This window comes from Meles meles, chromosome 5, assembly GCF_922984935.1.
Source record: "Meles meles chromosome 5, mMelMel3.1 paternal haplotype, whole genome shotgun sequence".
Taxonomy (NCBI): domain Eukaryota; kingdom Metazoa; phylum Chordata; class Mammalia; order Carnivora; family Mustelidae; genus Meles; species Meles meles.
The window spans coordinates 134,072,445-134,083,798 of NC_060070.1; the positions used below are offsets into that span (position 1 = coordinate 134,072,445).

At 53.6% G+C, this 11,354-nt stretch overlaps 1 protein-coding gene across 8 annotated transcripts in view; it reads left to right on the forward strand.

Moving 5' to 3' along the window:
• RREB1 (ras responsive element binding protein 1) overlaps positions 1–10,386 on the forward strand; it is a 178,636-nt gene extending 168,250 nt beyond the window's left edge. For all 8 annotated transcript variants that reach the window (XM_046005478.1, XM_046005472.1, XM_046005480.1 and 5 more), the window contains 2 exons: positions 4,541–5,374; positions 6,940–10,386. In XM_046005478.1, coding sequence (XP_045861434.1) covers positions 4,541–5,374; positions 6,940–7,457 — 1,352 coding nt within the window. In that variant the 3' untranslated portion in view covers positions 7,458–10,386. The remainder of the gene's footprint in view (positions 1–4,540; positions 5,375–6,939) is intronic.
• Positions 10,387–11,354: the final 968 nt, after the last annotated feature.

An 11,354-nucleotide genomic window follows, 5' to 3' on the forward strand; every position in this document is an offset into this window, starting at 1 on the left:
TGTGGGGCCCCTCCGGAGGTGGGAGCTCAGCTTGGGGGTGCAGTTCTAGCTCTTGGTAGGATCAAATTTAAAAAGGATATGAAACCCTACTGGCTTTGGGTGTTGTTTCCTCAAAGCCCAGCCTCTGCCGCATCCTACAGAGTGGGGGACGGGCTCCTGCTGATGTCAGGGTGTTCCAGGAAGTGGTGATGCCAGCCCTCCGCAGGGGAGGGGCGTGTGGGGAGGGGGTGTTTTTCTCTTCAGTAACTCTCCTCCCAGTAAAAAACTTTGTCTTGTTTGAAAAAGCACTCTGCATGTCCTTTCTTTAATCACATCTCTGCTTGACCTGAATCCGGGTATTATTCTCCTGTGCTGATATGTGCTTCCTTCCTCCAGCCCCTACAGAGCAATTAACGGCTGCTCAATGCATCTCCTGGCACCTTTTTTTTTTTCCTTACAGCTTCTGTATTCACTCCTGTCCTCTATTCAGTACATTCCAGCATCTCCAAGTGCTAGGGTTCTGCGTCTCCCACCCCCGCCAAACAGATCAGAAAATCGGCTGCTGTGGGTTACCTGTATACATGACTAGTTAACTGGCTATGGGTTAGTAGGTATGGATTCAGTTCTGCAGATCTCAAAAGCTTGACATTTCCCCATTTCTCGAAGCCAGAGTGGGTCTCCCCAGAGGCGTTTGTCCAAGGGTATAATTGTATCCTGTGCTTCTCTCCCTCAGATGTGGGTGGGGGTGGGGAACTGTGTCGTCTGGGGGCCCCCTCTTTTCTCCCCAGCCCCCTTGTCCTTATCTGAGTTCCAGGGAGAGAGGGGCACCTCTGAATGGGTAGTATTTCCAGGAAGAGCGATTGATTCCAGACCATCTGCTTTTCCCCCGTGCCTTCCCCCAAGCCCTTGTGAAACAAGCCAGCCCCTGAACTGCCAGGCCCTTTGGTTAAGATCAAACCCTCTAAGGGTGTAAAAATGTAAGCCAGTTTGCCACTCCCATCCCCCAGCTTCCATTTCTACATAATTGGCCGGGATCTTTGGGTGAAGAAAGATACGGAAGCCTTGGAGCCCTGTGAGCCAGAGATCAGCTGTTCCATCCCCAGGAAACCCACGGCAATGCTGGCGGAACTCAAATTTGCTGCAGACGATCACTCTTAATGTTTAACAGCTGGCTGCTGTTGCCACCTGGTAGCTCCAAACACTTTCTCGAAGCCTGGTTGAAGAAGCAGCTATGTGATTCTACCCATAGTGGTACCAAAAGAGAGAAAGCAGTGGATAACTGAGGGCAAGGGGCACCTTAGTTTCCCACGGTGGCCGGCAAGTAAGAACCAAGTGCTGAATGCACATTTTGCCTTCAGCTTCTTGAGCCTACAGAAGAGCCCGTAACCCAGGCCTCCTGCGGACATCTGGGGGTGCGGGCAGCTGTGGGAGCCTGCAGACACAAAAAGCTAATCAGAACATACATCTTAGCTTCAGTTCACCAAATTTTACATTGTGGGTGTATTTGTTTTTTAAATTTGCAGTTACATGAGTTCTGTTTTGCCAAATCCCATCAGAGCTCCGCCTCTGCCTGGTCCTGGACGTTATATAGGGTTTCTTTAAGGGACAAAGCCTCTGGAAAAAGAAAATTCACTGAAAGCTGTAATGTGAAACCAGCGAAGAGAAAATAAATGTTTGGTTTCGTTGTGGTCACAATCCATACATAGTAAGAAAGCAGGGGACAAAGAGATCAGGGAGGTGGGGTTCAGTGATTTCAAGGAGAGTTGCACACCCAAGTGAGCATGGCAGGGGTGTGGGGTGAAGCTTGCTTTCAGGGCTCCCTCCCATGAAGTTAAAAGTGAGGCTTTAGAGGAAGACCATTAAAAAAAAAAAAAGGCAGGGAATGACCAGGGAAGTTCTGGAGGGGTATTTTAGGTTTATATGCCTAGCTTCAAGTTCCTAGACATGTTTTATAATGTAAGTCTGACTTTTTTAATCATGTTAAGTTCTCTAAAGAAAATATACCCTGGATTTCCGCCCCCTCCACCCCGAGGAATGCCAGCAGTGGTACGAAGAGGCAGCTCTGGCTTAAAAGGGCACATTGGTCCTTGAACTAAAGCCCTCTGTTCGCTTTCTCATGGGCAGAGAGGTTCCCTGGCCCATTTTGTCTTTGGAGGTCCTCGTGGTTCTTCAGGTGATGCCTGTGGAGAGCCTTCACACCTGTAGGTGCCTGCACTTGACTTTCTAAGTCAGTAGAAACGTGGATGTTTTTACATTGCTCCTTAAGGGTGGCTGGCCTTACCAGCCAGGAGCCCGCGTGCCTGCGCGCACAGGAAATGCTTCTGGGGAGGCCAGACACAGACAGTAGCTTCCTCAACAGCTGTGCCCCTGGCCAGGCCAGTGGGGTGTTTAGACTGGTGGTTGGTCACGTCAGCTGAGGAACATGGAACTGCTAGGAAGCAACAGGTAGTTCTTTGTCAAGCTGAGCTGAGAGTCTCCACGTGCCCCGGAGGAGCAGCGGTGGGTATACTACCTACTGGTGCACGCAGGATCCCTGCCTCACACAGTTTTTCCTAGGTGTAGCATCACGTATGAGGGGACGGCTAGGGACAGAGAGATTACCAGTTAGGGTAGGTGGCATTGCTCAGAAACGCCATCTGTTCTGCTGCCTGCATTTGAGGGTGTAGGCGGTTGAAGAAGGTGGGGATGGAAATAGGACCTGGCGTCAGAAGCTGGGTATTCATGAAAGGAGAAGAGGCTAAGTCTACAGTTGCCAAGTGTCCCTTAATAAAAATCTGTTGGAGTTGCCAGAACTTCAAGGGTGCCGGCTGCCCTGTTCAAAGTCTCCCCCTAGTGGAAGTTTGGCAGAGCACAGCCAAGCCCTCTTCTGTTCACCAGAGGAAGTGAGCTGGCCTTTTGTGGGATTTAGGGTAAGCTCTCCATTATCCACGGTAAGGGCGGGCCCGAATGGGAGAACAAGCTGATACTAGTGTATTTACTTGGGTTTAGTTTCAGAATTCACCACGGCTTTTTTAAAGATCATCTTAAATAGGTTCTGCAGCGGTGAACTTGAAAACCCATGTTCTTTGGTGAAAAATAATGAAGAAGAGAAGTAGCCTAGAATATACTGGGACAAATAGGAAGTAACCAGAGATCAAGATTTTTCTATTAAGAAACTGAGTATTCTATCCTTTTTTTAAAAAACAGACTTTATACCAAAATTCATTTAATAGATGCTCCCTATTTTTTTTGTAGAATAAGGCATAGACGGTGTGTTTATCTCAGGAGTCGTCTTTATAAACTTTTGGATAATTTATAAAAATCATTTATTGACACATGGAAGTGTAGATGGTTGTGGATAAGCCAAAAGTGCCAGACAGGTGTGGCCACGGGAGGGCCGACTCCTTCACCCCCAGCCTCAGGACCGCCTTGATGGCAAAGAATCGATCAGGTGACTCAGACAGATGGGCACAGGTGGGCATGGTGACATGTCTGATCACATACTCGAGGGACCGCTTAGGTGCCCGGATCTGCTGGCTGGGGTACCGTAATCAGCGATCCGCACGAGGAGGGAGGTACTTCCGACCTAAGTGCCACGAAACCATGGGTTTTGCCAGCCCGACTGGGGGAAGCATTTCTGACTCCTGTAGTAATAAGTTGGCCATTGGCTCGGTAATTAAATAGTAGTTCTCAGCAGACAGCTTCAGGGCCGTTAAGACCTCATTCAACCTGAGTGGAAAGAAGACGGTGCTTCTGATAAATTCCGCTAAGTTCTGTCGTCCGTTCGGTGTCGCTGCGGCTGCCACAGTGCCGTCCCTTACGGTCATCGAAACTGGCAGACTTTCCACATTGGGTTTGCTGTGGAGGGTGGACAGGTAGGAGCAGATGAGCTAGGAGAGGTTTCCCCTCCCTGCGTGGGGTCCTCCCGAGAGTGAGGTGTGCACGCAGCTCCTTTTCTGCCTCGGAACTCTGCCTGGGGATTAGCCGGCAGGCAAGAGCGCCTGTACCATTGCACAGAATCCGTGCTTTGGCCAGATTCTGTGAGACGCTCGTCAGGTACTGTGTTCCGGGAGTGGGCCTGTGTATGTTGCATGTTTGTATGATCTCTCTGCACTGGAAAAATAACTTCGACAGCTCCGCTTCCTCCATCTCCCTAGTGCTGCGAGCCTCTCGAATGCACCAGCTCTCCTCTCTCGCAGGTCCTTCTGTCTGTGCTGCCCTGAGTCGCTCACAGCTTCCTGGGGGCCCGAGCATCCCTGTGTGTGGCAGTGGAGGGCTCTGGGCACCGCTACCGGAGCCGGGGGGGGGGGGGGGGGGGGGGCAGAGCTCTGAGAACAGCTGGTCTCTCGACCCCAACACGTGTGTATGTGGAGGTGCCTTTTGCCTTTTGTAAATGAAACCCAAGCTCACCATGACCTTCCAGGGATGTGAGTGGGAACAAGGACTGGGGGGAAGAGGCATCCTTGCTGGGGTTGGCATACAGGCTTGGGGGCCAGCTCCAGCTGAGAGTCCCGATGGGGCTCTTGGAAGGGTATTGGGTGGCGTCGGACCTCAGCTTCTGCCCCTGTGCTCGCTCCCGCAGATAGCCAGTCGGACGCAGAGACACCAGCGGCGGGCGGCGAAGTGCTGGACCTCACCTCCCGCGAGAAAGAGCAGCCTGCGGCCGAGGGAGCCCCTGCGCCCGACCAGGTCCAGGAGGAGCTCCCCGCAGAGGAGGTGCCACGGGGCCCAGCCACACTGCCCAGGGCGGGGGACGAGCAGGACGCCGGGGAGAGCCAGGAGCACGAGGACAAGCGCGGTGTGGAGGAGAGGGACGAGGACGCGGACGGCCCGGAGGAAGACACCGTGAGCAACAAGAGCCTGGACCTCAACCTCGCCAGCCGGCTGATGGGCTTCAAGCTGGCCGAGGGCGACGCGGGCACCGCGGGCAGCGGGGGCCCCGCCCAGCAGGACCAGAAGCACGCCTGCAACATCTGCGGCAAGAGCTTCAAGTTCCAGGGGACCCTGAGCCGCCACAGGAAGGCCCACGGCCACGAGGAGCCCCGGGAGGATGGCCCAGGCGCCAGCGGAGCGGGGGCCGCCGAGGACCCGCTGCCTGGCCCGGCCTCTGCCCCAGCGCCCGAGCCGGAGGAGAAGCCCGCCCACCCCTCGGAGGAGCCCCCGGCGGAGGGGGTGGCCTCATCGTCGTTGGAAGCCTCGGGGGAGAGGCAGGGCGAGGAGGCAGAGGGCACCTCGGACGGGGAGAGCGTGGCCGAGAAGAAGTCCTCGGAGAAGAGTGACGACGACAAGAAGCCAAAGACGGACTCCCCACGAAGCGCGGCCAGCAAGGCCGACAAGAGGAAGAAAGTGTGCAGCGTCTGCAACAAGAGGTTCTGGTCCCTGCAGGACCTGACGCGGCACATGAGGTCCCACACAGGTGAGGGCGCGGGGGCAGCGGTGGGGGGCGCTTTGCTGGTGGGGCTGGGCCTGCAGGCTCCGTCTCCCCCAAAGCAGCGAGGCCGAGGCCTGGCCGCAGCATGCGCCTGGGCCAGTGAAGCCACGTGAACTGGGAATTTCACGGGCGTTCTCTTCCAGTCGGAATACACTTGCGCCCTGCTAGGTCGCGGCAGGGCGGCCCCTCTGCAGCGGTTGTTTTGAGAGCGTTTTGGTCAGTCCTCCAAGCCTCCATCTTCCTAGCTCTAGACCCGGGATGAAGGTTGCCCTGTCCCATAGAACCATCTAGAAGAACGTGAGCGCTGGGCGTTTGGGGCCCGTGCTGTGCCTGGGAAGGACTGGGGGTGTGGCCTGGGGAGCAGGCAGTAGGGACAGGTGCTCAGCGGTGCCGTGCAGGAGGCCCCGGGGTTTGGTTCTCAGCCGTCAGGTGGGAAGTTCGCTGCACATGCACACAGCGACGGCCTTTGCCTTTCCTGGCTGTGCGGCGGCCGGTCTGATGTCTCCAAACAGGAGCTACACGGGCGGGTCAGGGCGGCGGTGTTCCACACATGTCCTCACCCCTTCTGGAGCTCTCCATCTACGAACCCTGAAGCGGGGCCGTTTTTTTGGTAGAAAGGACAAGACCTGGATGTACTAGCAAAACCAAAAGATTTAAACCTATCCCACCTGCCCCCTCCAAAAAGCAGCCCGTAGGGCCTGCATTGTGGTCTCGGCTTTCCTCCTGCCTCTCCCCAGGCAGCCGCGGTGCACACATTCTTCCAGCTCACTGCTCCAGCCGCCACTGGGGGGATTTGGAGGGCTCTGTGCTTGGCTCCTAGCGGAGAGATATTCTTGGGCCCCTGGCAGGTGGTGCTCTCAGCTGCTCTCAGCGCAGTATTTGTGAGCAAGAGGGAAAGCCCCAGCTGCTCCAGATCAGAACACAGAGTATCTGGTGCCTTTGACTGGGGAGGTGCCACTGTCATGTGCAAGCCACAGAAGTGGTGCCCTCTCCCTGCAAGAGGGACCCCGCCGCTGTCCTCCCCTGAGGTTCTTTTTAGGCTAGTCTGGGTGTCCGTGAGGCTTCCCCCTGGGGACCTTGGTTCCTGCATCAGTGTGTTAACAACCTAGTCAGACGGGGCGCCCTGGTGGCTCAGTTGTTAAGCGTCTGCCTTCGGCTCTGGTCATGGTCCTGGGATCGAGCCCAGCATCAGGCTCCCTGCTCAGTGGGAAGCCTGCTTCTCCCTCTCTCACTTTCCCTGCTTGTGTTTCCTCTCTTGCTGTGTTTCTTTCTGTGAAATAAATAAAATCTTAAAAAAAAAAAAACCCTAGTGGGAGAGATGGAAAGGAGAGAGAAGCTGAGGGTGGCCCCTTGCATTTCTGCTTCCTTATTTTCCAGTTCATACAAAGAGAACGGTTTCCCCTGGGTCGGGGGGTGAGGGGTGGTCGTGGCTCCTGCTGCCCACTGCTCCTGTGCCTGCTTACATGGCTGCCGCTCTCATGTAGGACAGAGAACTGGATTCTGCTGGCCTTACTGTTAACAGACACCACTTCTTTCTCCCACCGCTCCAGGAGAAAGGCCATACAAGTGTCAGACCTGTGAGCGAACCTTCACCCTGAAGCATAGCCTGGTTCGCCATCAGCGGGTGCACCAGAAAGCCAGGCACGCCAAGCAGCATGGGAAGGACAGCGACAAGGAGGAGCGGGGTGAGGAGGACAGTGAGAGCGAGTCCACCCACAGCGGCAACAACCCTGTCTCAGAAAACGAGGCTGACTCGGGTCCACCGGCCAGCAACCACGTGGCTGTCACCCGGAGCCGAAAGGAGAGCCTGGCCAATGCCACCAAGGATTCCAGCCGCAGGGAGGAGCGGGCAGCAGGTCGGACGGCGGGTGCCAGCCAGGCTGAAGCCGGCAGGAGTGCTCCCAAGGCCGCTCCAGGGGGCAGCCCCAAGGAGCAAGCGTCTCTGGGTGACCCTGACCCAGAGAGCCCCGCGACCCTCGTGGAGGCCCTGCCAGAGCTACAAGGCAAGGGGCCCACCCACTCCATCCTGGCCGCGGACAGTGCCTCGCCACTTCTAGGGATAGAATGACAGCCCATCCTGTCCCCCCACCAGCACACAGACGAAAGCCAGCAGAGCAAAGTGTCCTGAATCTATATTTCATGAGGTTTCCTCAGTGCCCTTCAGCTGTCGGGGAGTGAGAGAGAGAGAGAGAGAGAGAGAGACAAGCAGGAGCGGGCTGTCTTGCCCGGTGCCATAGCCTTACATCTCCGTGCAAGAGACTCCGCATGCACACTTCAGGTGCCTTAAGTACTCGCCAGTCCTTCAGTGTCAGCCTGGGCGTCGTTTCCCCAAAATGACTTTTTGAAAACAAAGCATATATTTTAATGAATTCTTTGGAGAGGACCTTTTCATTTAAGCATTAACGTTACCTTCTGTATTGGTGTGTGTGAGCTTGTTCTTGCAAATCTGTGATAGTAACGTACGTTCTGTGAGCTGGAAACAGAAGAAAAAAAAATTTGTCCTTGGATACCCGTATAACCAATAACTGGAAGAAGATGATGTGAATTTCATGTAAATTGCCAGAGGATCTATGGATAAGATGTTCTTTTTTTCTCAAATAGACCTTTTTCTCGTTCTGTTTGCTACATGGTGGAGCTGTAATTTGGTCTCCGTATGGCGGGATGTGGTTGATGAAGGTTTCCAGTTGGGCACCAGCCAAAACTGGGGAAGATTCTAGCTTCAACCTTGTACGTGTTTTCAGCGTTAGACATGGTATTACTGTTCAAGTTTCAAGACCTCCGTTCTTTACTTCCAGAGGAGAGTTACGCTGGCAATGTTAACCTATGGAGAACGCGCACAGACGTCCTGTATCTGATTTCCCCCATGTTTGGTATATGTATTATTAATATTATTATTATTATTATTATTATTTCATCAGTTTGCTGGTCTCTGCAGTCAGCAGAAACAAATGGGCAATATTTGTCCGGGGAGACCTGGGCTCCCCTGGGTCCCCGTGTGGGCATCTGCCCGCAGCTTTCCTTGGCCCCCCACCCCCCGGGGTGGTAGCTCTTCTACTGTACTTAGACAAGCCTTTCTTCCGTGACTGCAGAATCCAGCGGGGGCCGGGGGCAGTCCTCCCGCACGGGCCGGCCGGAGAGCAGCTCAGAGGGGAGCGCGAGGGGACACGCGCCCGGGGCTTCCGAGGAAGCCAGGCAGCAAGGAGACCGGTCCCTTCCCGGTCTCCCTGCCAAACTGGGCCAAAGCCTCGCCCGCCTGTGCTACTGTCGTTTGCAAAGCGAGGAAGTACTTCTACTACTACTGGTAATAAAACTGCTCGTGCAAGATTGGAAGATGAGAAACAGATTTGTATTTACCTTCCTGTGACGTGGGGTTGGTGCTTGAAGCGAAACGTGCTGTTTCTGGTGTTCCTGAAATAGCCTGAACCCCTGGGTGCGAAAAGGCAGGATTTTTTTTTTTTTTTTTCCACGAGCATCCCATGCGGGCCATAGAAGCCCCTCACTGCAGCCGCCAGCCGTGGTGAGGGACGTTTCCCTACTGTAGCTGACCTTGCATTCAGCGTCCTGCCCCTCCGCCAAGACCTCGAGGGCACCCGACCCACTCGCCCTTCCCTGGCCACCCCCTCCCCCCTCACCCCAGCCCTTCTGGCCCCCGAGGAGTCTTCCCCCTCCGCTTCCACTCACCAACGCAGACACACACACACACACACACACACACACACACACACCCACCCCCTTTTCTCGGGGCCAAAATCCCAACTGCCCAGACTTCAAAGGAAGATGTTTTTCTCTTGGGATAATTACTTGTGATCTCCTTGCATGTGAAAGGAAAAAGGTTGAGGTATCTATGACTTGTAACTGTACTGGGGATGCCTGAACCTGAGGTGTGACTGACTCTAGAGGGCAACAAATCAGAACCAAGGATCTCCCGTTATCCCTTCACACCCAATGTGGTTTGCGTAGTACAAACACCGGTTCACGCATCCCTTCATTTTTTTTTTTTTTAATGACCATTGTCATTGTTACTGTTGTTGTCATTATTTGGGGTATCTCGTGTTTTGTTTCTCTTTGCAACTCTCCACACTAAAACTCGCGACTCTGTGGAGAGAAGCCATGACTGAGCGCTACGCTGCGGTGAGATGTAGCAGGAACGGGCCCGGCCGCGCGGCCGGGGGCCACAGCTCGCAATAATCACTATTGATTTAAAGCTTTATTTAGCCTCCATCTGTACCCTCGTAGTCGATAAGGTCTTGCCACATTTTATTAGTGAGATTGAGAAGTGTATTATTTGTTTGTTCTGCTCTCCCCTCCCCTAATATTAAACTGTGAAATTTGTGATTTGTTTAAACTCTGGGTGAATCATAGTTTAGTTTGCATGTCCAGTTAATTTGTTTCTATACATTTTGTTTGATTCTCTTTCTCCTTCTCTCAGGGCTTTTACAAAAAAAAAAATAGTATATATATATATATATTATCCATATATATATATGGATCTTCTGAAAAGTTTTTTGAGGTGCAAGTTTTTCTCTTGTTTTTCTCTTTGATTTATGGACACAATGCTGAGATTCAATCACTACATGAAACTCCCGGCTGTGAAAACAGAATATAAAACCTAGGGCTGTTTCCCACACAGCCCCGGGGGGAAGCTATGCGACAGCCGGGTGCCGGTTTCAGAAAGATGCACCATCCCTTCCACCCTCTCCGTCTCTGTCCTCTCTTTCTTCAAGAAGGAAGTTGATCCCAGTGATTTCAGCCCATGCATTAAACAGGAAACAATAATAAATGTGTAGAATTCATATTTTTCTAAAGGGAACTTAACTGCTGCTCCGTGTTATGTACAAAACCGGTTTATGCCACAGGAACAGAATCACAAGTTTGGTTTTGGTACTTTTTGTTCCTCTTTGTATTCAGTTGTATAGTACTTCCAAATTCAGAATGAGAAGAAAAGCTGTTCTGTATCAAACCACCTAAGCAATAAATGTTATATTTTAAAAATGGTAGATTGCTGGTCACACGGCCGTGCTGTGATTTGCTGTCATCCCACCAGCGTGTCCTCACCCACACCCCCCGCACACGGCAGCCCGCGCGGGACAGACCACTGACATCTGGGGCCATCGGGGGAACCACGTGCCTGCTCCCCGACCCAGGAGGTGATGAGCCTGCTGCTCTAGCGACGGCTAAAGCCAGGAATTGGGTCTTCTGGTCAGCACCTCCCGGGGTGTCCACACCAGCTAGAAGGGGTTGCATTGCCCTGGGGCGCAGGAGAACCCACACAGATGGGAGGTCTGTCCTTGTAAAGTCACAAATGGGCAAAGGCCCGAAGCTTCGGAGCTTCGCAGCCGGGACTCAGCAGCTCCGGATGGAGCTGGGCTCCGGACGAGCTAACTGTAGACAGGGCTTTAGATGCACTGACTGTGCTGTCGGTCTAAGCACTAGGTCACGGCAGGACGAGTTACAGTGCTCTGGTCTGTGAGGACCCCCGTCACCACCACCCCCACCCACCGACACACGGTCTCCTCCACGCTCAGGAGCCTGGCTCCCAGCTCCACGCTGAGCCCAACCCACCGAGCTGCTCAGGTGTCCCTCTGAAACTCGTAAACATCAGTTCCTTTCATTCCCCCTTCCACTAGGGAAAGTAAACGTCCAGAAGCTGGTTGAAAGGGAGGAAGCCACACGGGGTGCTCAGCCTCTGGCTAGGACAGCCCTTGGCATGTACCTGAAGGCTACCTGTGCTGGCCCAGAGTTCTTTGAAGGCACAATGGAAGAAAAAACCCACACCCAGCTTCTTCCCTAATAAACAGACTACTGTTAAAGAAGCTCATTATATAGATTTCTTTGGAAGCCACAAAATACATTCTGCAAAAAAATGTCCAGGGTACAAGTGCTAAGTCCCTTACTTTTCCAGAACAGTGGCCTGGAAACCTGGCCACCACCCAGGACATGGGCTGCGCGGGCCTGCGTGGGGCTC